Source organism: Gracilinanus agilis, chromosome 5 (genome assembly GCF_016433145.1).
Source record: "Gracilinanus agilis isolate LMUSP501 chromosome 5, AgileGrace, whole genome shotgun sequence".
NCBI classification, from domain to species: domain Eukaryota; kingdom Metazoa; phylum Chordata; class Mammalia; order Didelphimorphia; family Didelphidae; genus Gracilinanus; species Gracilinanus agilis.
Genome location: NC_058134.1, coordinates 307,133,189 through 307,158,040, shown reverse-complemented (window position 1 = coordinate 307,158,040; position 24,852 = coordinate 307,133,189). Strand labels below are relative to the sequence as shown.

Sequence of the window (24,852 nt, the reverse complement as noted above, 5' to 3'; positions counted from 1 at the left end):
CTGGGCTGGGCGCTGAGTTGTGACTTACACGTTCCAGCCCCCCCCCCCCCCCCCAGCCCCGCAGACCCATGACGGAGGATTGCTGACAAATGGCGGCCGTGACACTTCTCTACTTCTCCGGAGAAGGGGAAATGCCGCCGAGCCCCCCTCCAAGAGCCCAGCCGGAAGGAAGCTGGCAAAAGAGCCTGGGGGGGGGGGGGGGGGTGGGCCTTTGGCGCCTGCCCCACCCCTGCTAGCCGCGAGACCTTGTTCCAGGAGGAGGGGCTCAGGGCTGGGATGGACCTCAGGACCCCCCTCATCCAACCCAGCATCTCCCTCCCCACCTTCTCCAGGAAGCCTTTCCGGAAGCCTCGCAATTCTAGCACTAGCCTGTGTGTGGCTTGTCTCCCCCATTAGACTGTAAGCTCCTGGCAGGCAGGGGCTGTCCTGCCTTTTTTGCATTTCCAGTGTCTGGCACATAGTAGATTCTTTTTTTTTTTTTTTTAGACCCTCAACTTCCATCTTGGAATTAATCCTGTGTATTGGCTCCAAGGCAGAAGAGTGGTAAGGGTGGGCCATGGGGGTCAAGTGACTTGCCCAGGGACACCCAGCTGGGAAGTGTCTGAGGCCAGATTTGAATTCAGGACCTCCCATCTCTAGGCCTGACTCTCCATCCACTGAGCTACCCAGCTGCCCCCACATAGTAGGTTCCTAATGTATACTGAGTGATTAATTTTCCAGATGAAGAAGGTGCGGTCCAGAGAGTGGAAGTGGCTGGTGTAGGGTCACACAGCGAGGCATACACAGATTGCTCAGGAGAGACGCTGCTTTGGAAATTATTCATACCAGCCAGAGAACTCGCCTCTCAGGGTTACCCACCTTTTGATCATTCCTGCCTTAAGTGGCAGGAGGAGGATGGGAACTCGGGGGTCTGCCTCTTTCTCCAGGGTCCCCCCCTCCACCAGCCAGCCTTTCGGTGATGCTTCCGTGTAAACATTCAGCATTTATTAAGTGCAGTGTTCAGCACGGGGTCCTCAAGGGGCTTACCATCTCAGCGGGATATGAACACAAAGTAATTGGTTGGTATTACAGTCAGAATTTGAACTCACATCTTCTCAGATGGTGGTCTTTCCATGATACGACATAGGCCTGAGTTCTAAGAATTGGAAGGGGACATGGAGAGATTGGGAAGACCACTGAATCTGAAATCAGGAGCCTGGTCCTGGCCCCAAGGCAACTCCCTGGCCTCTGGGACCCCTGTTTACTTAGCTACGAACGGGGATAATAAGCATTACATAACCCATTTCATGGATTTGTTGAGAGCAAAGAGGTTTGTACAGCTCGAGATGTTAGAAAAAGCTGAGCTACTATTACTTCCATTTGGGATGATGAATGATGTGGGAACATTGGAGAAGGTTCTGAAAATAACTGGATGAATTCCCTTTGGGGTTCTAGACCAGAAGGGTCAAACAAGGACCCCTTCCTGAGGTGGCCCCAACCAGATGATCACTAGGAAATATTTAACAAAATTAAAACATAACTAAACAAAGTCAGGAATCCTATATAGATGAGTGATTTGGTGATCCAAGGCAGGAAGGACCTTAGAACATGGAATGTCCAACTTGAGAGGAACCTTAGAACAGGGAATGCTAGAGCTGGAAGGGGACATCAGTGACCATTTAGTCCAATTCCGGTTTTCAGAGGAGATGAAGGAGTCCCAGAGAAGAGGAGGCCCTTCTTCCAGGCCTCACAGAGAGTTGGAGCCTTGCTGTCCACCAGCAGACATTCTACCTACTTAAAGAAGAGTTTGGGTGAATGTAGGGAAGCCCAAGTCCACTAAAGGTTGATGGTCTCTAGGAAGAAATCACTGCGCACTTCCAGCACAAATGACTACAGCCAGCTTGTGGAGGCAGCGAAGTCAGGAGAACTGGGTGTGAGCCCCAGCTCTGGGATTCCTCTCTGTGAGACCTTGGGCCAGTCCTTTAACTTCTCTAAAATGAGAACAACAATCCATGCACTACATCCCTCCTAGGGTGACTTCTTTAACATCCATACTGATTGGGAGGCAGAGACCTGGTCTTTGGAGAGGTAGAAAATGTGTGGTGTCTGCCTACAAGATGACATAGCAGAAGGAGGCCTGGACTCTGATTCCAGAAGCCCTGGATTCAAATCCTGCCATTCTGTTTTTCTGGCTGGGCAAGTCAGTTTTGTGTGTCTCACTTTCCTCATTTGTCAAAATGGGGGCAACAGCTATGCAACCTACCTCAAATACCAGTGTGAGTGGTAGTGTTGTTATTTTATTATTATTTATTATTCTTGCCTCTCCCATGGGATTGCTCTAGAAAACTCAGAACATACTGGAAATACCAGAGGGTTGGGTCCTGTGAGGTCTTACCAGCAAGTTACTTCCCCTCCCTGAGCCTCAGTTTCTCCTTCTGCAAAATGAGCCTCCAAGGTCCCTTCCTCCTCTAAGTCTCAGTGGGATTGTTCCTCTGAACAGTGGGGAGCACATGCCCACGGGGAAGGAGGCTCTGGAGTCCTGACCAAAGGGGTATGGGCGGCCCCCAGGATGGCTTCTCCCTCCTGGACCCCGCGGGCCCTGGACGGAAAGGAAGCCCAGCCCGCCCCGGGTTCCCCTGTCCCCAGCCAGCGGCGGAAGCTCAGCTTCTCTTTGGCACTTACCAGGCAGAAGAACTGGGAAAAGACATGAGCGGCGGCGGGCTGAGCGCGTCTCCTCGGAGGGTGTGTGCGGCCTGGGCGGCAGCGGGGGCTGCAGGCGTGGGCCCCGGGGAGGCGGGCTGAGCCGCCTTAGTCCCCCGGCTGGGGCCCTGCTTCATCCACGCCCCCTGGATCCCCCATCGCGCCAGGTAGACCCGACAGATATTGTAATTCATGGCGGAGTAATACAAAAGGTCCAACACCAGCAAGACCACCACGAAGAAACCATAGATCCAGACGCCCAGCAACGCTGTGTAGTTGCTGCCGAGAGAAGGGAAAAGTAGCCATTAGCTGGACTGAAGATCTCAGAGTTCTAGAGTGGGAAGGGCCCGGGGGATCATCCAGTCGGACCCTCCCATTTTACAGAGGGGGAAACTGAGGCTCAGGAGATGGCGTGCCTTGGCCGAGGCCTTCCTTCTCTCCTAGGGATGATCCTGGGGACGGGCCCTACGAGCAAAGGAGAGCAGGTGGGGAAAGTGACCGATAATGTAAAGCACTTTACAAAGCAGTGTTATGGCCGTTGTCCTTACTGCTGCCACCTCCCTTTCTTCGTTGAATGGCCCTGGCTGGAAGGGCCAAGCTCGGACGGCTGCTGGGGGGCCACGAGAGTCGATCCATCCCAGGAGGAGCCAGAAAACCCACCATCATATGGGGCTGGGCCCTGGGAGGTGCCATAGAGCTTATCTAGTCTGATCAAGCTCTTTCATGTTTAGAACGCAGGAAACTGAGGCTCAGGGAGGGGGAGAATCCAAGCACTTTGTCAACCATAAATTGCTATATCAGGGGCCAGAGAGGCAGGATGGTGGGGGTAGTTGAAGATGAGTGCAGAGGAGTGGATAAAGGAGGGGCCTGGGAGTCAGGACACCCGGGCTCCGTGTCCTTCCTGGGTGACCTGGGCAAGTCGCCTCTTCACGCACCCCACTCAGCTGTGTCTGCCTCTTTGCTGATGCTCTCCCTCGTCTCCTTCACCGTCTTTCAAGACCCCTCCGAAAATGGAATATACATCGGAGGTGGTGAGCTCTCTGTTACTGCCCATCTGTGTGTACACTACACAGAGAACAGATGAGATAATAGAAAGAGCCCTGCGACAGGGGTCAGGAGACCCAAGTTCAAGTCTAACCTCACTTTTTGTTGTTGCTCAGTCAAGTCTGACTGTTCATGACCCCATTTGGGGTTTTCATGGCAGAGATCCTGGATTGGTTTGCCATTTCCTTCTCTGGCTCATTTGGCAGATGAGGAAACTGAGGCACACAGGGTTAAGTGACTTGCCCAGGGTCATGCTGTTTGTAAGTATCCAAGGCTGGCTTTGAACCCAGGTCCTCCTGACTCTCTGGCCCCAGCACCACCTAGTTGCCCCCCTGACCTCTGTGCTATTAGTCTCTCTATCTATAAAGCAAGAGGGGTGGACTCAGTGCCTTCTAGGGTGCTTTATCAGGTTCCATGATGCATATTCCTGATTCATGAAAGACGGGGTCCCTTTGGGTCACTGCCTTCCCAGAGCCCAGTGGACAGAGAGTTCAGTGAACATGTGCTTAACTGAATGGCTGGAAATCCCAGTGGCTTCAGGGGAGCATTGCTCAGACTGACCCAGGGTTATTTTTGAAAGTGGTGACTTTCAGGCATGGATTTATTAACCGCTCCGAATGTGGGCTTCCCATCTGCTCCTTGTAAATAGCATCTGTTTCTGACATGCAGAAGAACTCGGCAGGTCTTTGTGTTAATTAAGATGGAGTTGGGGAGCTGAGTCAGCTGGAAGATGTGGTGGGGGGTGGGGGAGGGCTTCATGGTGGCATCCACCAAAGACCAGGAGCTTGGCCCAAAGAGGCTGGAATGATGGACCCAAGTCAAGGTGGAGGGAGGGAGGTCTCCAGGGGAGTGCCTCAGAGATCTGTGATCTTGTTCCTGTGACAGAAACATCTTTATCAGTGACACAGACGAAAGCAGAGATGGCATCATTATTGGCTCTATGAGCCCAGAAAGCTGGGAGGAAGAGCTATCCTATGGGATGATATGCTGGAATGTTGAACTGAATGGAATAAAATGGAATTCGGTACAAATAAATGTAAAGTTTAACACTTGGGGGTCAAACAATTGATTCCATTCACTCGTTTTTTCTGTTGTGTCTGACACTTTGTGACCCCATTTGGGGTTTTCTTGGCAAAGATACTAGAGTGTTTTCCATTTCCTTCTCCAGCTCATTTTACAGATAAGGAAATGGAGGCAAATTTGGTTAAGAGACTTATCCAGGGTCATTCAGTTACTAGCTGTCTTGGGCCAGATTTGAATATAGGAAGACTCATCATCTTCCTGATTCCAGCCTCCACTGTACCACCTAGCTATACAGTAATAGAAGCATGGCTAAACAATGGGTTTCTCAATTACTGCCATGCAGATAAATGTCAGTTATTATTAATAGTGTTCTTTTTTGAAGGAGTTCACGTAATTTCAGTCTGTGACCAGTTTGCTATGAGTCATTTGTATTTGATATTCGGTGGACTATTTTGCAAATGGGAAAATGGCTCCTTTTTCATAAATGAAGTGTTAGGATTTAAGTCTCCCTCTGTAGGCACAGGCAAAATATCCTTGGGACAAGGCAATCAGGAGATGTTATGGGAGTGATATTGCTGCTTTCCCTGGTTTCAACTCTAGGGAATAAGATGCCCCCTCCCAGGTTAAGTTCATTACCTCTAATCTCACCTTTATGCTATTAACTCAAGCCTTGATTGACACTATCTCCCTCAGCCTCCTCTCTCTTCTGGGATTGGGGAGTCAGAGGGTGGAGAGTAGAGTACCAAACTCCTCCCAATTCCTTCCTTTATAGGGGACAGAAGTTGGTTATTTGGTTGACTCTGTACCTCCGTATGGACCATATACTCTGTATCTGTGTACTGGGTACTCCCTGGTTTCCCCCCTTTCCTTCATCCTCTTATGTGCTGTCTTTCTGCATTAGAATATAAGCTCTTTGAGGGCAGGGATTGTCTTTTTAGTCATTGTATCCTTAGTGCCTGACACATAGCAGGTGCTTAAATTTTTGTGGAATTGGATCAGACCTCATCCTATTCCCATGAGGTTTTGATTCTTCCTTGTATTTTGAATGTTATTTCTATGTCCCACCCCCACCCCACCAAGTAGCATGGAAATAACAAGTCTTTGGCACAGTGAGCTCCATTGAAATGCTGTTCCTGGGTTTTTGTGGGTTAATGCTACATCCAAGTGATGGTAGGGCACAGTTTCATCTGTGGTAGTATTCTGAACCCAGGAAAGTTTATTTGTCAAGTCCTCAAGGGCATTTCAGTTTATTTCTAAAGAACAGAGATTTGTCATCTGTCGCTGTTTATACTTTGTTATTATTTTATTCTTCTCCTCTTTGGGTTCAGTGGAGTTCAGTTAGAAATAGTTCTAGAGTAAATTGCTCTCCTGCCTGTATTCTTTTCAGTTTAGTGATAGGGACCAACTATCCTACAGGGGGATAAAGGAACTTGGAGGGAAGGCAATTTCCCAATGCCTGTCAGTTGCCAGTCACAGAAAGCAAAGAATAGATAGCCAGGGTGGCCACAAGGTGTTAAGATGGGCTGATCCCTATCCAACCTGGGAATACCTTTCCACAAGGGAATTAAAGGAAGCAAATGATTAGTTGAGCAAACAAATTAGTCATATCCTGGAGGGCTTTAAGTGGTCCTAGAAAGAAGTAAGCTATCAATGATCTGATCAGAGATTTCTGTGTTCTTTCCCCCTCATTCAGGGCTGGCAGCCACTTGCCTAGGAGAAACATCTCTTAGCTGTTTGAGACTTCATTAGTTTGAGAGTTCAAGGCCCAAGTAGAGGGAACTTCAGAGACTCCATCAGGATCAATGTAGGTATGGCTACACAAATGTCATCCAAGGTGGGAAAGAGCTTAGAGGAATAGCATATCTGGCAGCAGAGGCTAGCTGTAGGAAGAGCAGTCCCTGGGGGACCCAAATGAGTGCCCACACAGCAGGCAGAGCTGTTGCATGCAGGAGAGGTGCACAAGGACTCTGGGAATGTAGAAAGGGCTTCTGGTTCTCTCAGTAATAGAATTGTGATTTGCCATAGCCATATGTGCTCTCTCATCTGTGTTACTGTACTGGAGCTTTTGCCCACTCTCCCCATGTATATTGGTGAGAGAATGCCTCAGGTTTATGGTGGAGGTGGCAGGGGGAGGTTGTTTGGTAACAGCCATTCCTCTGTTACTGCCTTAGTAAATGTTTTTTAAAGAGCTAATTGTTTCTAGTGGTTAATTGTAAATGGCGAGCCTGCAGCTGGTGGGGGCTCTGAGCTATATATGCAGAGTACAGGCTCAGAGGATTAGACCAGGACCCAGGGGAGCAGCAGCTCTATGCGGTTTCAGAGCAAGTGAGAGTGCCAAGTCAGGGAAGTAGCCCCTGAGTCAGTACCACAGACTTCTGATCCCTAATTGGATGAAAGTTTTGGATTTGGGGCTCATCTGGAGGCTAAATAAAAGCATCGCTGGGACAACTCGGTAGCAGAAAGGACAACAGCTGTCCGCCTTCCCATGTGCTTTTCATTTCTTCCAAGGTGACAAGGAAGGGTGAAAGACAAGACGTGGGTGGTCTCAGGAGGTAGCAAGTGCCCCTGGGACTTAGCCTGGGACTGTTTGGGCCACTAGCCAACCCTCCGGTGACTGTCTTGGGGAGGCGGTGCCAGCCCAGGAGGGAAGGTGGGTGTGCCTGTGATGTGTGGGCACTTGTGTATATATAGACAAGTGGGGATTTGTGTGAGTATGTTTGAATGTGGGGACGTCTGTGCAGGTATAATTGCGTGTGCAGACATTGTGCATGTTGCTCGTGTGAGGGAGTGAGAAATGGGTGTTTTTGTGTATCTGTCCGTGAATGCACATGTGTATAATCGAACATGTTTGGGGGGGGTTTAGAGAAGGAGAGAGCCCTGAAGGACCGTGATGTCCTTGCAGGGATGGGGTGCCAGTGGCCTCTCGGGTCCTGTGGCAAGTGGACAATATACTTTCCCTGACACTTGATGCCTGGGTCCTGCAGCCTGCCAAAAGGTAGCATAGATAGTCTAGTCTAGAGATCTAGATAAAGTCTAGATAAAGTTCAGGGAGCACAGCCCTCCCCGCCCTCCCCAAGCTCACTGCACAGTCGGGTTTCAGGTTCTAGAAGCGTTCTGGGCTTCCCTTGCTCATTTACAGCTCTGGCCCCACGTGGGGTGTGTCTTTCTGAAGCAATTGTCTCCCCTCACAAATTCTCTGGGCTCAGACCAAATGGTGCTGTTCCTTGTATTCATTATGTTCAATTTCCAGCCTCCCTCCCTTTGCACAGCACTCTGCCTGGGATGGGAATGCTCTCTCTCCTCTCCCCACAAGAGAACATAGAAGAGAAGAGAGAAGAGGTTAAGGAATGGGAGGGCAGGGGAAGAAGGGGGAGACAGGGAAGGAGAGAAGAGGAGGAGAGGGGAGGGGAGAGGGAAGAGGGGAGAGAAAGAGAAAGGGAAGGGGCAGAGGGGAGAGGATAAGGGAGGAGAAAAGGAAAGAGAGGAGGGGGTGGAGGGGGGAGAAAGGGAAGGGGAGGGGAGGAGAAGAGGAGAAGGGAGGGGAGAGAGAAGAGAGGAAAAAAGGGGAAGGGGAGGGGAGAGGAGAAGACCCAAAGACAAATCCTTAGAGAACTTCTACAGTGTGTGGAAACAGAGAAGGGCTGGTTGGCCAGTTGGAGAGAACCCAGAAACTGTGGAGTTTCTAAAACAGAGGGAGGAGGAGGGGGAAGGCACTCAAAGCGTCCAAAGCCAGGGAGAAGATAGGCAGGATGAAGAGCCTTGAAAGGCTGCTGGATTTGGTGATTAGGGGGTTGCTGGTGACCTTTGGGAGAACAGTTTCGCTAGAGTGGGGCTGGGGCTGGGGGGTGGAAGCCAGATGGCAGAGGATGTGGGGGAAGAGTGGGTAGCGAGGAAATAGAAACCCTGGGTGGAGCTCCCTTTTTCAAGAAGTCTAGCACTGAAGAGGAGGAGGGAGAAGGGACAAGAGTTGAAAGAGGTTGAAGGGTCAAGGGAAGGCTTTTGTCGAGGATGCGGAGACTTGACCACATTTATAAACAGATGGGGAGGCAGCAGGAGAGAGGGAGAGACTGAAGATACGTGAGGAAGGGAGATCTCACTGCTGAGCAGAGTCCTAGAAGGAGCAGGAAGGAATAATGAGAGAGCAGAGAAATGGAAAGACAGTTCTAGAGGAGAGAGAAGGAAAGAAAGGAAGGAAGAGAGAGAGAGAGATGGAGAGACACAGACACAAAGAGACTGAGAAATGAATACGAGGGAAGAGGGAAGGAAAGAAAAGAGAAAATCAGAAAGTAAGGAAGGAGACAGACAGACAGACAGACAGACACACAGACAGACAGAGGAGCAGAATCTCCAATAAAGAACCCCAATTTGGCTGTTGGAAGAGACCTTAGAGGCCATCTAGTTCAACCTGCTCATTTTACGACTTAGGAAATTGAGCCCCACATTGATGCTCACATTCTAGGATCACAGATCTAGAGCAGTGATTCCCAAAGTGGGCGCCACTGCCCCCTGGTGGGTGCTGCAGCGATCCAGGGGAGTGGTGATGGCCACAGGTGCATTTATCTTTCCTATTAATTGCTATTAAAATTTTTAAAAATTAATTTCCAGGGGGCTAAGTCATATTTTTTTTCTGGAAAGGGGGCGGCAGGCCAGAAAAGTTTGGGAACCTCTGCTCTAGAGCTAGAAGAGCTCTTAGAGGTCCTCTGGCCCAGCCCATTCTTGTTAAGGCTGAGAAAATGGAACCTCAGAGGAAAGTGACTTGTACAAAGTCACTCAGCAAATAAACAGCAGAACCAGAATTGGAATCTGGGTCCTTGGTCTCCACATCACCGGGAGGGACATCCATCCCTTCTTCAGTGATGATGCTGAGAAGCCCTGAGGACCGGAGAAGGGAGCATAGGGAGCTCATGCCCAATGGCTACAATCTTTTCAGGGATGTGGAAGCCAGGCTGTCTACTGTCAGTGTGGGGGTGGGCAAGGATGCAGCTGGTGGCAAGAAGAGAGAAATTCAATTTGGAAAGAGTAGTTGGGGAGTGAGGTTTGCCCTGCATCAATCAGCAAGGCCAGTGGAGCTTGTGGGCCACGGATTTGGGGGGCACATTCTGACAAGCTCCATAGACTTGTCCTGGATGAGGTCTCAAAGGTCTACAGTTATGAAATTCAGTGACTCAAAGGATGGCTTAGATGTAGGATCTCGAAATAACTAACAAATCTACATTCAGGAACAAGTGGGAAGAGCAGCTGGGTGGCTCAGTGGACTGAGAGCCAGGCATAGAGACAGGAGGTCCTGGGTTCAGGTCTGGTATCAGACACTTCCCAGCTGTGTGACCTTGGGCAAGTCATTTAACCCTCTTGCATAGCCCTTACTGTTCTTCTGCCTTGGAACCAATAGGAAGTATCAACTTTAAGGCAGAAGAGGTTTAAAAACAACAACAAGGGGGGTCCTGTGGCTCCAAGTTCCATTCTTTTTCTACTATTTCAGTCCCTCCTTTTAGTCTTCCCACCTCTCCTCTTTCTTGCTCTAATCCATCCTTCATTCCCAGTCAGAATGATGGTCCTTATGTATAACTCTGGTCAAGAGACTCTTTTGCTCCAAGACCTTCTGGGACACTTTCTTGCTCTCTTCTCAGAAATCCAATCCAATTTTAAGTTCTTTTTCCCGGCCCACCAGGCCTCCAGCAGACCCAAGGGCGTCCTCCCCTCCCTGTCCATGCAGCGTCTCCAGCCCTTCAAAGAACGTCGCCACTGGAAGGCACCTCCGAGGGCATCAAGCCCAGAGTGCAGGAGAGCCGCAGTTCTCTCTAGGACAAGTTCTCCGCTTAAAGACCCCCTCTGATGGGGGGAGGACAATGATAGCCCTTCTCAGCTCGGGAGCCTTTCCTCAGCCCTGGCTTCCATTTACTCCCCATCCCAGCCGCTCTCCAGCTGGTCAACAAAAGCAGAGCCTATACAGAGCCTATACAGTGATCCCTCTACAGAACTCTGGTCGTGCCACCCTTTGGCTCAATGACTCTCCAGGGCCCTGAGCAAATTTCAGGCTCCTCTTCCTGGCATCTTAGTCCTGGCTTGGCCAAAGGAGCTAATGGTTAGAGAGGACATTGCAAGGCCTGGCATCGGAGGGGGCCGCTGGCCATCCAGTGGGGAATGGCTGGGATGGGAGGGAAGGGACCCTCCTGGGCTCTGAGAAAGCGACGGGGCCGCTCTCAGAGAAGCCTGAGAAGACTCGTATGGACGGATGCAGAGGACCGGCCGGGAGAACCACTTGCGCAGTAACGACAATATTTTGAAGCAAGCACAGCTCTGAAAGAACCCAGGAGCTCTGATCAGGGAAATCCCCCACCACGATTTCAGAGGATCCAGGACGAAACCTGCTCCCCACCTCCTGCTAGAGACGCAGAGTGCAGATGGAGACATATTGTTTTTGGACATGGCCAATGTGGGAATTGGTTTTGCTTGACTACACACAGTTATAACGGGTTTTGTTTTTCTTCCTTCCTTCTTGGGGAAGGGGGGAAGTGGGAGGGAGAGAAGGCAGGTCTGGAAATAAAATAAAATTTAATTTTAAAATGTTCCGCAAACCTTAAAGCACTTTAAAAATGTGAGCTATTTTTTCAGCTTTCCTCTATGGAGCCCCGCTTCCAAAACAAACAGGCAAAACCCACGAGGGGAGAAGATGTGGATGTGGGGCAGCCGTGGGCCCTGCGGCCCTGGGTCAAATGGGCTGCCTCCCTTTGCCTGAGCCTCTCCTGAGCATTCGCAAAAAGGGGTTTAAGTGTCCTCTCTGGGAGAGGCCCGGTCCTGCACGGAATCCTTTCTCCCCAGCCCCAGGCCTGCTTCCAATTTTCCCTTCCTGGAGAGCTTGTTTTTATAGTTTCCTGAATATAAATGTTTTCTGGTCAAATCGCGTGTGCAGCCTCTCTGGCTGGCGGGGCCGCCAGGGTTTGTTTTAACTGGCACATCAGGATCCAGGAGGAACAGGAGGCTGGGGAGAGCGGAGGAGAGAGAGGAAGGGCCCAAGAGGTGCCCGGCCTCCGGGGCGTCTTCGTGCTGAAGCGTAATTCCCCCAAAAGCGGATTCTTCTTGGAGCACAGGTTTGGGCCCAGATGGACCTGAGTTCAAATCCTACCTTTGTTTGGGCATCAGGGAGTCATCGTCTCAGAGCCTCAGGCTGTAAGTTAGGGAGGAGGCGCAGCCTGCACGGTGGTGACTCGGTAGCCTGTCAGACGGAGGATTGGGCCTGGACTCGCAACGTCCGTTTTAAGCCTGCTTCAGTCATTTACTAGCGGCGAGACCCATGACAAGGGATCTCTGGGCCTCAGTTTCCTCATCTGTAAATGAGGCGACCCCTCAGTTCCCTTCTGGGATGTCCAACTAGAAACACCAGAGATGCCAGTCTGACTCAGTAGGCAGCTTCCTCGCTGGTAGAATCACACCGGTCAAATCAGAGGTCTGGCCCTTCCTGGTGTGTGAACAAGCTGTGCAGGGCAGCGCCGGGACCCCATCTGCAAGTCCCCTCTGCCCCCTTCCGTCCTTGTGCTTGACCACATCGCGTACGTTTGGAGCAAACAGGGGGCAAACCCTCAGTTCTGAGCACCCAGAGCCTGGCCTCATGGAGCTTACATTCTGGTGTGTCGGCCAGGACAACACCGACATGGGCACAAATCCCCTCCTCCAAAGTGTTCCTGGAAAGTGGTCAAGCCCTGTTCCCACAGCTCCACTCATGGGGAGCTCACTACCTCCTGACATTCTGGAACTTTCATCCTCTGGAGAGCAGAATAAATTTAGAATAAATCAAATCTGTCTGCCCTCGGGATTGGCAGCAAAGGGGGTCCCACCTGAGGGTTTCCACTTGAAGACTAAATAAACACGCCTGGTTTCTTTAATCAATCCACCTACAGTTTCTATCTTGCCATCTTGTCCACCTTCCTTGGGACAACTGCCATCTTGCCAGTGTCCTTTCTGAAATATAACCTAAGTCTTGAGCCTGGACCCTGTAAAGTAGAATCATATAGGACAGCTGACTTTATGCTTGAAAAATGTGATCTGGACAATTAGGCCCTGCCAGATGCCTCTCTGTCTCTGTCTGTCTGTCTGTCTCCTCTCTCCCCTCTCCTTCTCTCTGTCTCTCTTTGTCTGTCTGTCTGTCTGTCTCCTTTCTCCACCCTCTCCTCTCTCTCTTTGTCTCACCCCCTCCTTCCTCTCCCGCTGTGGCAGGAGGCCCCTTGCCACTGAATGCTGTTACGGGCACTGGAAGCCACAGATGTGGCTTTCCAGTGTTTGGGGGGTTATTTATTGGCTGAAAATTCTTTCAGCGATTCCCAAGCAATAAACAAGTAAGCCTCTAAAAGCAATCTGTGAGCTATAAACCTGCCAAGAGAAGCAGTGCTGATCAGCTGAGCCCGAACTTTGCGCCTGGAGCTGGGGTCATCTAAACATAGCCTTTCTCTCCAGAAGGAACATGAGAAATGATAATAAAGCCAGAGGCCTTGGCTAAGAAGGGGAGCCAGCCGATCTTTGTGGGTGCTGAATATCAGTATGGATTGTGGGTCCAGAGGGAGGAAGTCCCCTGCTCAGAGCACCCTAATGGAGCCTGGAGTTCTTTCTTTGGGAACATCCGAGATGAATGGAGAGTACCAGAGGAAGGTGACCAGATGACCAAGAGGAAAGGAGCGAGCATGGTTGAGGGATACTGGGGGGAAGGGATATGATGGTTACTTTCAGGTGCTTGAAGGATTTTCACCGGGCAGGCGAGGGATTAGCTTTGTTCTGCTTGGCCCTGGCGGGCAGAAGCTGGACAGAACCCAGGGTGGTAGATTTAGGCTTCAGATGAAAAATTCAGAGGCTGGCCTGGAGAGGAAGGGAGCTTCTGTTCTCACGGAGGCCACAAGCGTGTAGGCATGAAGGGGAATGTGAGGGGCTGCAGAGTTTATAATCTGTGACGACAAAAAGCAAACACACTGATTTGCAGAGGTGAGTTTTCTCCCTGCAATAAGCTATCCCATGTGTGCATTTCTCTACAGGGGCTAGTGCAGGCCATTAGGGGGGCATCTAGCTACTCTTCAAAGGGCACCTCGGGAGCTTCTCCAGTTTTCCTTTGAATCAGCCATTGGAGAGAGACGGCAATTGTGCTGTGCCTTCCGCCGATGGGCTCTGAGAGCTACTGCTGCTGAAGGATCCATCCATCTGTGGCCATCTCACTGGATGAAGAGGTCTTTGGAACTTCGCTAAATGGATCCTTGGAGCACAGACACATACTTCACCCCTGGGCCCAGACTTGATGCTTTTCCAGCCCAGAAGGACCTGCCAGAGGTTCTTCTTGAACTCTTGGTTCTGCGTTCCAAGTCTTGGAGAGCCTAGGGTCTCCCTGATACTGTGAGGGGGCCCTGGAGGTGGATATCAATGGAGGAACATCTGGAGAATGGTTTCTACAGGGTGGAGCCTATCCTAGGCCAGTGAGCATTGGTCATCCACCATTTTCGAAGGGACTTTGACAAACTGGGGCATGCCCAGAGAAGGCAGGCTAACACAGACTCAGAAGCAGGGCAAGATTTCAGAATGGGAAGGGACTCGGGCAGTCGTATCGTCCGACCTATGCCCAAGAAAAAACCTTGGTTACAGCACAGCTGAGAACCTACATCCAGCCTCCACTTGAAGATTTCCAGCGAGAGAGGACAAGTAAGGACAGTGAGGGGCCTGGGAGGTAGCATTTAGGAAATGATACGCTGTGATGTGAATTCTCCTATCCTGGTTTTTTTCCGGAGCACCAGGCTCCCTCCGTCTCCCTCTGTGAATGAGGGGAATGCTAGCAATTTCCAAGTAGCAGCAGAACCAGAAATGATTTTGATCACCTCCTTCTTCCCAACAACAATTCAATTTCTTGAATGCTGCAGATTTTAGAGAACTCCTTTCTCAAAATGCCCCTGAGAGGCAGGTGAACAAGTATCCAGTTCCAACAGTCAATCAGTCTTTTATGAAACTTCTACCATGTGCCAGGTGCTATGCTAAGAGCTGGGGATACAAAGACAAAGGGAAGCATATCCTGCCCACAAGAAGATTATATTTTATGAAAGTATTTTTCGCCTTTGATTTCTTTTGATTGATTTTGATTGTTTGGGGTTCAAGATCATTCCCCCTGCAACTTTTGGTTAAGTGAAAGCCTGTCTTCTGTTTAGGAGTTTAGGAGTGTATTTTTTTTATAGGCAATGGGGGTCAAGTGACTTGCCCAGGGTCACCCAGCTGGGAAGTGTCTGAGGCCACATTTGAACCCAGGACCTCCCATCTCTAGGCCTGGCTCTCAGTCCACTGAGCTACCCAGCTGCCCCAGAAGATTGGTAAGGGCTGGCAATGGGGGTCAAGTGACTTGCTCAGGGTCACACAGTTAGGAAGTGTCTGAGGCCAGATTTGAACCTAGGACCTCCCGTCTCTAGGCCTGGCTCTCCATCCACTGAGCTACCCAGCTGCCTGTCTTCTGTTAATATTAACCTCACTGGACCCAACCCTGATTCATGGAAGACTATTTAACGTTTCTCAGATAAGAAAGGCAAAAAAGAGAATCAAGGTTTCCCAAATAATTGGACTTAAAGAAGGGATTCTACTGACATAGATTCTGTGGATGTACAAATCTTTTCCCTCAATCAACCCAGTCGGGAACCCTCTAAATGTAGTTTAATCTGTAATTTGATTCAGTTTACTTATAGAGCTTGTTTAACTAGGTTTGTTTCTTGGGGGACGTATGAGATTGGTACTCTGCTTAACTAAGTTTGTTCAACTTTTGTGACATTGAAGGAAGTCTGGGATTATGAATCTGCCTTTTTCTTAACTTTTATAGCCTAAAAGAATGTATGCGATTGCCATATGTAAAAGAATTCGCTCTCTCGCTCTGTGACATCATTTTCTCCATAAAAGCTTGTCAAAAAATCCTAATCTCTGTTTAGCAGTTATTTTTCTTAGTCTCTGTTCTTGTGCTTAAGAATAATAAAACCAAAGTTTTGACATCTATGCTTTCTGCATTATGGGAGATGTCTTTTGGCGGCAGTTCGCTACCACATGAACTCAAAAAGGAAAGATTTCTCCTGTAACGAGATTCTCTTCCAAGTTAGAATATAAACCCTGTTAAGGGCAGGAACTATTCCCCCCTTCTCCCCGCCCCTCCAGCATTTAGTTCAGTGGCTGATTCTTAACAGAGACTTGACGAATACTTGTTGATGAACTGATTTCCCCCAGTTTACAAATTTAGAAACTAAGGCACAGAATAATTCAATGATTGCCCAGAGTATACGCTAAAGGAAACACATGAAGTCAGGTGCTCCGACCCTCCATTTAGCCCCGGACCCCCACAGGAACCTGGTTTCTGTTTTGGTGAGTTCCCATATCAGCCAGTTTTCTGCAGCCTGGCCTGGCATCCCATCTGCCAAACAGCCCCAGCCCAAACAAGCCATTCTGTTCTTTCAGAAGGCACAAATAAATCAGGCATCCGTCAGCAAGCTTGTTACCCTTTTGGCTGCCACCAGCTCTGCCTCTGGGGCTGATTCATGTGCCAGGGAGAAGCAGGAGGTTTGGTGAGGCTGAAGGAGGGGGAGAATGTCTCCTCTCAGCTCCCTGGAAGCTCTTGCTCCCCCAGGGCTCCTCCAGAAGCTAAACGGATGATTCCCAACAGTTAATAATATGAAAGACAACAGTGACTCATAGTCACAGAGGCAGTAGAAGCAGGGCTGGGGGTAGGCAGTGCTGCACTGGGAGGCCAAGGTGCGAATGCTGGCTTTGCTACTTCTATGATCTTCAGGGTTTGGGGGAAGTCCCTTTCACCACCTGGACCTCAGTTTCCTCATCTGTAGATGAGGAAAGACCTCTCAGTTTCCCTCCAAGTCTGCACAGCTTCTCTCAGCCCCGACATCCCTGTTCTAAGGTCCCCTCAAGCTCCGACATTCTCTGTTCTAAGTTCCCTCCCAAGTTTTGATATGCTGTGTTCTAAGGGCTCTCCCAGGTCTGCCATTCCCCATTCTAAGGCCCTCCCAGCGCTGACATTATACTCTGCTCACAAAGTAGTTCTCCCCAGCTGGGTTTGGCGATGGAGCCATCCTTCAAGGTTAAACCTATTCATTCATCTACTTCAATCCCCTGAACTGCCATCTCATCAATTGGCCATTCTTTCCAGCAGGACAGGTCACGTCCCATGGATGACTTTTGTCTTACATGATTCCACCCTTTTTATAAATTGCCCAAAGGGGAAGCAGATCCCATTGCATCCAAGTCACCCAGTGTAGAGCGGTGCCGAGGATCCATGGGCCCCCCAAGGATGGGGGAAATCCATCCTTGGGGACCTGAGTATGGAACGAAGAATAAGTGGCCGGGGAAGATTTCTGGCTGGAGTTGGGACTGGAGCGGAGCCTATTGGCAGCCTCGAGCTTTGAAGAGGTGGAGGTGAGGAGGGAAGGAATTCCAGGCACGGGCATCAGTAGGAGAAAAGGCAAGGTGCTGGGAGGTGGACTGGTATGCATAGAGAGCAAGAAGGGAGCCCCTTTGGAAGCGCCAAAGGCCCTGAGGGATAGACAGCCTGACTCTCAGCCTTCGGCCATCCTTGTAGCAGCTCCCACCCTGTGGCTAGTCCAGCTCTTCTGATCCCACAGAAGCTCAATGATGGGACTTCCAGCCTACCCCATGCCCTGTTCAGCTTAAACTCTTCACTGACCACAAGGGTAGGCCTAAAAGTGCCTTCAGACACTCATACACAGTCTGGAAAAAAATGTTTATTGAATGGATGAATGAATGATATAATACTGAATGAAGACGAGCCAACCCTTAGCATGTGTGGTAAGGATATGTCATCAGTGCTGGTTGGAATGAATTTCAGGGTTTTGGTCTCTAATGCAACTGAAAATGAACTTCCCATCTATTCAGTGTGCCACTGAGGATGGGAGGAAACCCTCTGCTCTGGGCTAAAGAAACAGATTCATCTATTTTAGGAGTGGGCAAATTCCCCATCATTGTAGTGATTCAAAGACAGATGAAAGACTTCACCCTTCAGGGATGCCACAGAGGCTAGGAGACCTCTGGAGGTCCCTTCTCATCTTTTGTTTTCAAACCCTGACCTTCCATCTTAGAATCAATACTGTGTAGTGGTTCCTAGGCAGAAGAGCGGTAAAGGCTAGGCAATGGGGGGGGGGGGTGTAAGTGACTTACTCAGGAGCACACAACTACAAAATGTCTGAGGTCAGATTTGAACCCAGGACCTCCTGTCTCTAGGCCTGGCTCTCTCAATCCACTAAGCCAGTGATTCCCAAAGTGGGAGCCACCACCCCCTGGTGGGTGCTGCAGCGATCCAGGGTGGCGGTGATGGCCACAGGTGCATTGATCTTTCCTATTAATTGCTATTAAATTTTTTTAAAATTCATTTCCAGGGGGCTAAGGAATATTTTTTTCTGGAAAGGGGGCGGCAGGCCAGAAAAGTTTGGGAACCCCTGCACTAAGCCATCTAGCTGCCCCCTTTCTCATTTTTTGATTAGGTTTCTAAGATGGCTTCTTGTAGGATGTGAACCTTCCTTGAGGTGCCCCAGGTGCCTAGCATAACATCTCATACCTGTCAGGTGCTAAAATAGCTGTTGATTTGCATTCTGTGATTTCAAGATTCGAAGATACTCGTGTTCTAAGATTCTAAAGTTCTATGATGACTGGATGTACCCGATGTACAGTAGAATCGTGGTATATACAGACAGGTGTCCCCTCTGCCTCATGGGGGTTGAGATATGATGTTCCCACAATCTGGAAGATCCATGTCAAGTTTTTTGGCCCTCCCTTCCTACCAGAGAAGAAGTCTGAATCTTCTTTTTCTTTCCTGGGGCACCTTCCATGCTAAACACGCTAAGGCATCTGTCTCGACATGTCTAGCCTTTGGCTTTTGTATTCTTTTCCCCAACTTTAATTTTTTACTTATTTTAACTTTTAAAAAGAACTCTCACATATTCATGGTATTACGAGGTGGGATATGTTGATATTGTATGATGCTATCAATGTATTTTATGCATTTCTGACTTCTAAACTTTTTCTGTGTTGTTCGCTGGACTTGGCGTGGCCTCTGCGGTTTTACAGAACTCTCCCCAAATTCCCACTTAATTGAAATCATGATGGGGAAAGTCACAAAGTGGAGGGGGCACCGGCCCTTGGTACAGAGTATGTCTATGATATATGGTATCTAGACTTGGCCGATGGTATATCTGAAAAATACTGGCCTCTCCGATTTTTAGGGTGCCGGAGTCTGGGGCTTGATAATTCAGTTCTAGGATTCTAGAACACTGCATGCGGTCCAAGATTCTATGAAACTCTAACCCCAGGTTAGAGGATCCTATAATGCAAGGCACTAAGATCCCAGGCTATGGAATGCTAGGGCTCTAGGCTATTCCAATTCCAAGATTCCATGCTACTCCGCCTCTACAATCCCCCCAAGAAGGATGCACCAATTCTAAGATTCCAGAATGCTCTAATGGGGGATTTTAAGACTCTTTGAAGCCACCGTAGTTTAAGCTTGCAGGCTGCTGACCTGAAGCGCCCACCAGCCCAAGAATCCATGACTGAGACAAATGGTTCATTTGAAATTTGCTCAATGAGCTTCAACATTTCAGCAGCTTAAGTGTGAAACCACACGCAAATATGCAGATTATAGAGACACACGGCTTTAAAAAGCAGGATTAGAAAAAAATCCTCTCTCCCCTCCACTGGAAAAGTTGGAGCCCTCCGGCTGCCAAGCCTCCAGCCGCTTCTCTGCCTCTTCATATTAAATTCCTTCGCTTGAATTCTCATCCTGGCACCAGTCTCTCCCTCGGGGACTGCGTTCCCCGTCTGGAGCAAGGTGACGATCACATGTGCCTCCCGTCCTCAGCGGGAGCCTGGCTGGGCCTTGTTAATGTTTAGAAAGTATTTGGAATACCGAGAGCGCCGCTGTGGTTCTGGGTCGGGGTGGAAGGCTGGGCGAGCTCTGGAGCCTGGGTGCCAGCCACTGCTGGGCGATTAGGCTTAGAGGCTAACAATATAGTGGGCTGCCGTTTCTCATAGGGGCACCCGGGCACTGATGCCACAGGAAGGACGGCCGGCCGGCCAGACACGAATCCCCTTTTCTCTGGCGCTTTGCTGCTTGCCCGTGTTGGAGGACACCCAAAGGTGCTATTTACCCCCATTTTCCAAATGGGGAAAGTGAAGGAGAGAGAGTGACAGCAGTGCTTCCACGGGGCCAAGCCTGACGCCAGCCCCGGCTCCTTCTACTCGGGATTGGGGCTCTGAAGGGAGAGCGGGGTCAAGCGGGGTCTGCCGGAGTCTACTTACTTATGCATGTAGCCTTCCGATTGCCTGGTGAGATTCAGCTGCATCACCGCCTGGAACTCCGTCTCATTGCAGCAGTATTTAAAGACCGTGTTGTTATGGTGACAGCACAAGATGTAGGTTTTGTTGTCAGAAAGCCGGGGACAGTGGAAGCCAAAGTGGTAGTGGCCTTTGTGGTCGATGTAGGGCTCGCAGACTCGAAAGTGTGCCGAGAGGGCTGCAAAAGAAACACCCCGGAAGGGCTCTGTGATGGGCTGCTGGGCTCCGGCACCCCCTCGAGCCACATGCCCCCCACGAGGGAAGGGGAGAGCAGAGCCCCACAGCTCCCTCCCTCTTCCTCCTCAGACTCAGTTCTGAAGGTAAATTCCATACCCTCCGGGGCTCCCGACTCCCGCCGGGGTAAATAGCGGTCAGGAGCAGAGCGTTCACCACTGCCTCTAACCTTAGCTCACGTTTCTCCCCATCAAACCTTCGGTGTCCTACACAAGGCAGATAATTCACTCTGTCTAAAACAGCTTCTTCCTGCCTCCTTTGCTCGTGCTGTTCTAAAGGTCCGAAATTCCCTTCCCATAACTTTTCCTCTGGCCTGTCAAGTGCTACCTGCTCCATGAAGCCCTCCCTGATTTCAGGGGGAAGTGGAGCCCTCCCTCTCATCGGGACTCCAATTTCATTTTAGCTACTCCTCTTGCCTCATTTTAGCTACTCCTCTCCTATACTCCTCTTATCTACTTGGCTTCTTTCATTTTAGATTTTTGTAATTCCCCCCCACCCCCATCTTATTCTTATGAGCTCCATGGGGGCTGGGACCCTGTCTTAAGCCTCCTGGTATCTCCACAGAGCCAATCACTGAGTTTTGCATATAGTAAGTGCCTAATTAATATCAAAAGAAAGAATTTCAGAATCCTGACCTTGTAATTTCTAAGTAAGGCTTCTTCTACACCATTTACTTATTTGAAGGTAGCATCATGTAGTGAAGAGGGCTCTATGCTTGAAGTCACAAAGACTTGGATTCAAATTCTATCTTGTCTTTGTGATCTTGGGCTAGTCACTTCCTTGCCTCTCTGGGTCTCTCTGAAACTGAGAAAGTTGGACTTGATGACCTTGAAGCTAGTCCTCCTCACTGTCGATCTAGGATCCTAGGAGCTTTCTCCTCTGTCCTCCACTAAACCATATCCATCCTTCAAGGCCCATCTAAGTCTTGCCATCCTTCTTTAAGCCTCCATGACTCATGGTGATGCTGCAGGGTATAGGTTGGTAGAGATCGCTGATGCTCATTCTTTCCCCAACCTCCTCCTATAGTTACAGTCCCATCTGAATTCAAATCCTAATTCGGTGTTTACTGACTGTAATCCTGAGCAAGTTACTCTGTGGGGCCTCAGTTTCCTTATGTGTAAAATGAAGGGATGAGACTAGAGGGTCTCAGAGGGTCCTTCTAGCTTTGATTCTATGATCCCAAAGCACAAAGGAGGTGCCAAAAAAGTTCTTTTAAAGGATAGAGGGAGACATTATTTGTGACATGGGGGGGGGTAACCTCATGGAAGAAGAGGTGCTGGAGCTGGGGCAGGATTTCTGGATCTGAGTTCCTTGAGGACACGCTGACTCCCAACATTGCTTGGTACCTGGTGACCTGGGGTAAGATGGGCTCCCCGCTTCCCCCCAAGCCCCGATTTCTAAGGTCTCTTCCAGCCCGAAATCCTGATTCTGTGGCCACAGTTTAGTCACCATCTCCACCTCCAGGCCCATGGGCGCGTGGAAGGTGCTCGGTAAACACTGCGTGGCTGATTGATGGCTGCTGCAGACAAAATAGCTGGATGAACATCTGGCCTTGGGGCTGATGAGCTGGAACTGACTAAACACATCTGGCTCCACACAGAAAAGCACAGCACAAACTCGGCTTTATGAGTTCTGAGGCTCCAGGCGAGCCGCTTCCCGCTTCCGGGCATTCGGCTAAAGTCAGAGGCTTGGAGAAATCATTGGGTTTTCAGGGAGCTGCCAGGGCGTGAGTGGGGAAGCCTGGCTTAGGATCACCCACTTGGAGCTCTGAGGGACTTCGGAGGCCCATGATCCCTGTCTCCTGTGAGCTGCAGAGAATCCAAGTGACTTGCCCACAGTCATGCCGATTCTAAGGTTCAGAAGTGGGTTTTGGACCTCTAACTTTAGGGCCAATTGTCTTATCATGCTGACTCCCAGAATAGCTCCTGGGAGAACCAGATGGGATACCTCAGGCAATTCACAGTGTCTCTGGGCCTCAGTTTCCTCATATGTAAAAAGAGGCTATTTGGCTTCACCATATCCCTTCCAATTCTGAATCTAAAACTCTGCTAGCTAGAGAGAGTTGGGACCATAGATGGCAATTTACAGATGAGGAAACTGAGGCCCAGATTTCTTCTTCTGTAAGCTAAAGGGGCGAGTTTTCCTATAGTCCCTCCTAGTTTCTGATCTCCTGAAGGCCAGGACCTCGTAGGGGAACCTGGCAGACAGAATCCTGCCTCCGACACGGTAGGACTGAACCAAATGGCCACCAGGGGAATAGAGAGGAAAGCTGAGGAAGGAGAAAAAGAGAAAAAGCTCTCTTCCTCCTAATGACTATTTTTAAGAAATGGCCAGGCCAGCGTCTTGGCAGCGGCTCTGGGCCATCGTCAACAAGTTCCAGTCAGAGGCTCAGATATCTCCCAGGAGAGGAGATTTGTCCTTTGGTTTTGTTAAGCAAAATGCTTGAAGGGCCTGGAATTTGGAAAGGCAGACATCCAGCATCCCTTGTCAGGAGTCTGGCACTTAGTCGCTGCGGGCCCCGGGGCAAAGCACTGCCTTCGCGGGGCTCCTCTGGCTTCTTTATCAGAGGATTTGGGGAAAGCGGTCCTCTCTTGCCTGCCTTTCAATGTCCCTGAGGAGGAGGTCTCTATAAATCTTGCAAGGTGAGCGGAAAGGGAGCTTTAATTAATGTCCTCTTAATGAGTCTAGAAGGATCCTCGGAGGATACCATCTAGGCCAACCTTCTAGCTTAAAGAAAAGGAAACTTGGGCCCAGGGAGCGGAAGTGACTTTGGATTAGAGAATCATCCATTTAGAGCTGGAGGAACCTTAGAAGCTATTTAGGTCTGACTCTTCATTTACAGATAAGGGAATTCAGACTCAGACGAGGGAAGGGACTTGTTCAAGGTCACATGGCTAATAAGGAAGGGTTGAATCCTGATTTGAACACTGCTCTCTGGACCTCAGATCCCAGAACCTGAAAGCCAGTTGAGAAGGAGTCTCAGGACCCAGCCAGTTTACCTTTTTAAATTTAGTTTTATTAAAAACCCTTCCTTTCCATCTTAGAATCAATGCTGTGTATGGGTTCCAAGGCAGAAGAGTGGTAAGGGCTAGGCAGGCAGGGGTAAGGAACTCAGCTAGAAAGTGTCTGAGGCCAGATTTGAATCCGGGACCTCCCTCTGAGCCACCCAACTCCCCCCTAGTTTATCTTTTTACAGAAGATTGGGGGAGAGAATTGCTCAAGGTTATATAGAGGATAAATGGGAGTCCCAGGATTTGAACTCGTAGCCCTCTGACTTTAAATCCAGCCTCTTGCCACTATCCCAAGCCACTCGATGAGGTCTCCCAGCCAACCCCTCAACCCCAGAATTCCTGGCTCTCGTCTCCTGACCCCGGGGCTCTTCCCAGAGAAGTGAACGGGATTCTCGGGTTCTTCCCAAGTGTGCCCTTCTGCAGCGAGGCCCCTCGCGATGGTCAGGCTTTGCTGGCCCTTCTCCCTCCCTCTGCTCGTCCCCCTCCCAGCCCTGGCCCAATCCGCTTCCAGGTCTTACCTGCTGAGAACAGCAACGAGAGAAGGACGGTGAGCACATTCAAGGACTGCTGGCCCCAACTTGTCATCGTTTGGCTGTCATTGATCCGTCAGGGGATTACCTGAGCAAGAGAGGCAGAGGCTTAGCTTGTTGGCAGCTGTCCTGGCTCCGAGGTGGAAGAGCGGAGAGGGCAGAAGTGACCTCCCCAGGGACACTCAGCCCCGCCAGAACCCTGGCTGAGCCCACAGGCTTCATGAACCCCTGAAGGGAGCACAGGAGGTCAGCGAGATGGGCTTAGGGGCTGCAGGATGCTGGAGAGGGGACCCCCACCCCCCACCCCCCACCTACGTTGGTGCTGACTTTCACATAAATGCCTAGCTCGCTTTTTGTCTGTCCTTCAAGGCTTGCCTACCCCTGTCACCTCCTCCAGGAAGTCTTTGCTGATCTCTCCCCTCCTTGCTTGCTCTCTATCTGTCTCTCTTTGTCTCTCTCTGTCTCCCCCTGCCCTCTCTGTCTCTCTGTGCCTCTGTCTCTCCCTTTCCCTCGCCGTCTATCTATGTATAATATTCATCACACACACACACACACACACACACACACACACACACACACACACGGATCTGTCACAGCCAGGGCCTGGTCTTCCTGACTAGACCGAGGGCTTTCTGAGAGCAGAGGCTATACTACACTCCATCAGTGCTGGAAGAAGTTCCAGGTCCCATACCCAGCGGATGGTCGTCTGAATTTAACAGAAAGTTGTCAGATGATGCTTTTTTAATGAGTCGTGCCAGCCAAACTGACCCACTGTGGGTTTTTCTCAACTTAGTATTTCATTTCCCTCCTCCAAGCATTTGTCCAGGCCGTTATCCTCCATTCCCACAATCTCTGCCTCTTAGAATCTCTCTCTTCTCTCCAAGGTGTCATCTCCTAAGCCAGACCTTCCCTGATTCTCAGTGATCCCTCCCTGCTCAAATCACCTTGCATTTCCTCCTAAGTGTACCTGTTGTCTCCACTGTTAG

General features: G+C 50.0%; 1 protein-coding gene across 1 annotated transcript in view; it reads right to left on the bottom strand.

The window, feature by feature from the left end:
* The window catches only part of SHISAL1 (shisa like 1), a 49,450-nt gene extending 25,514 nt beyond the window's left edge, over positions 1-23,936 (bottom strand). The window contains exons 1-3 of the mRNA XM_044678516.1: positions 23,855-23,936; positions 20,056-20,269; positions 2,662-2,958 (exon numbers count right to left, since the gene is read on the bottom strand). Coding sequence (XP_044534451.1) covers positions 2,662-2,958; positions 20,056-20,269; positions 23,855-23,921 — 578 coding nt within the window. The 5' untranslated portion in view covers positions 23,922-23,936. The remainder of the gene's footprint in view (positions 1-2,661; positions 2,959-20,055; positions 20,270-23,854) is intronic.
* Positions 23,937-24,852: the final 916 nt, after the last annotated feature.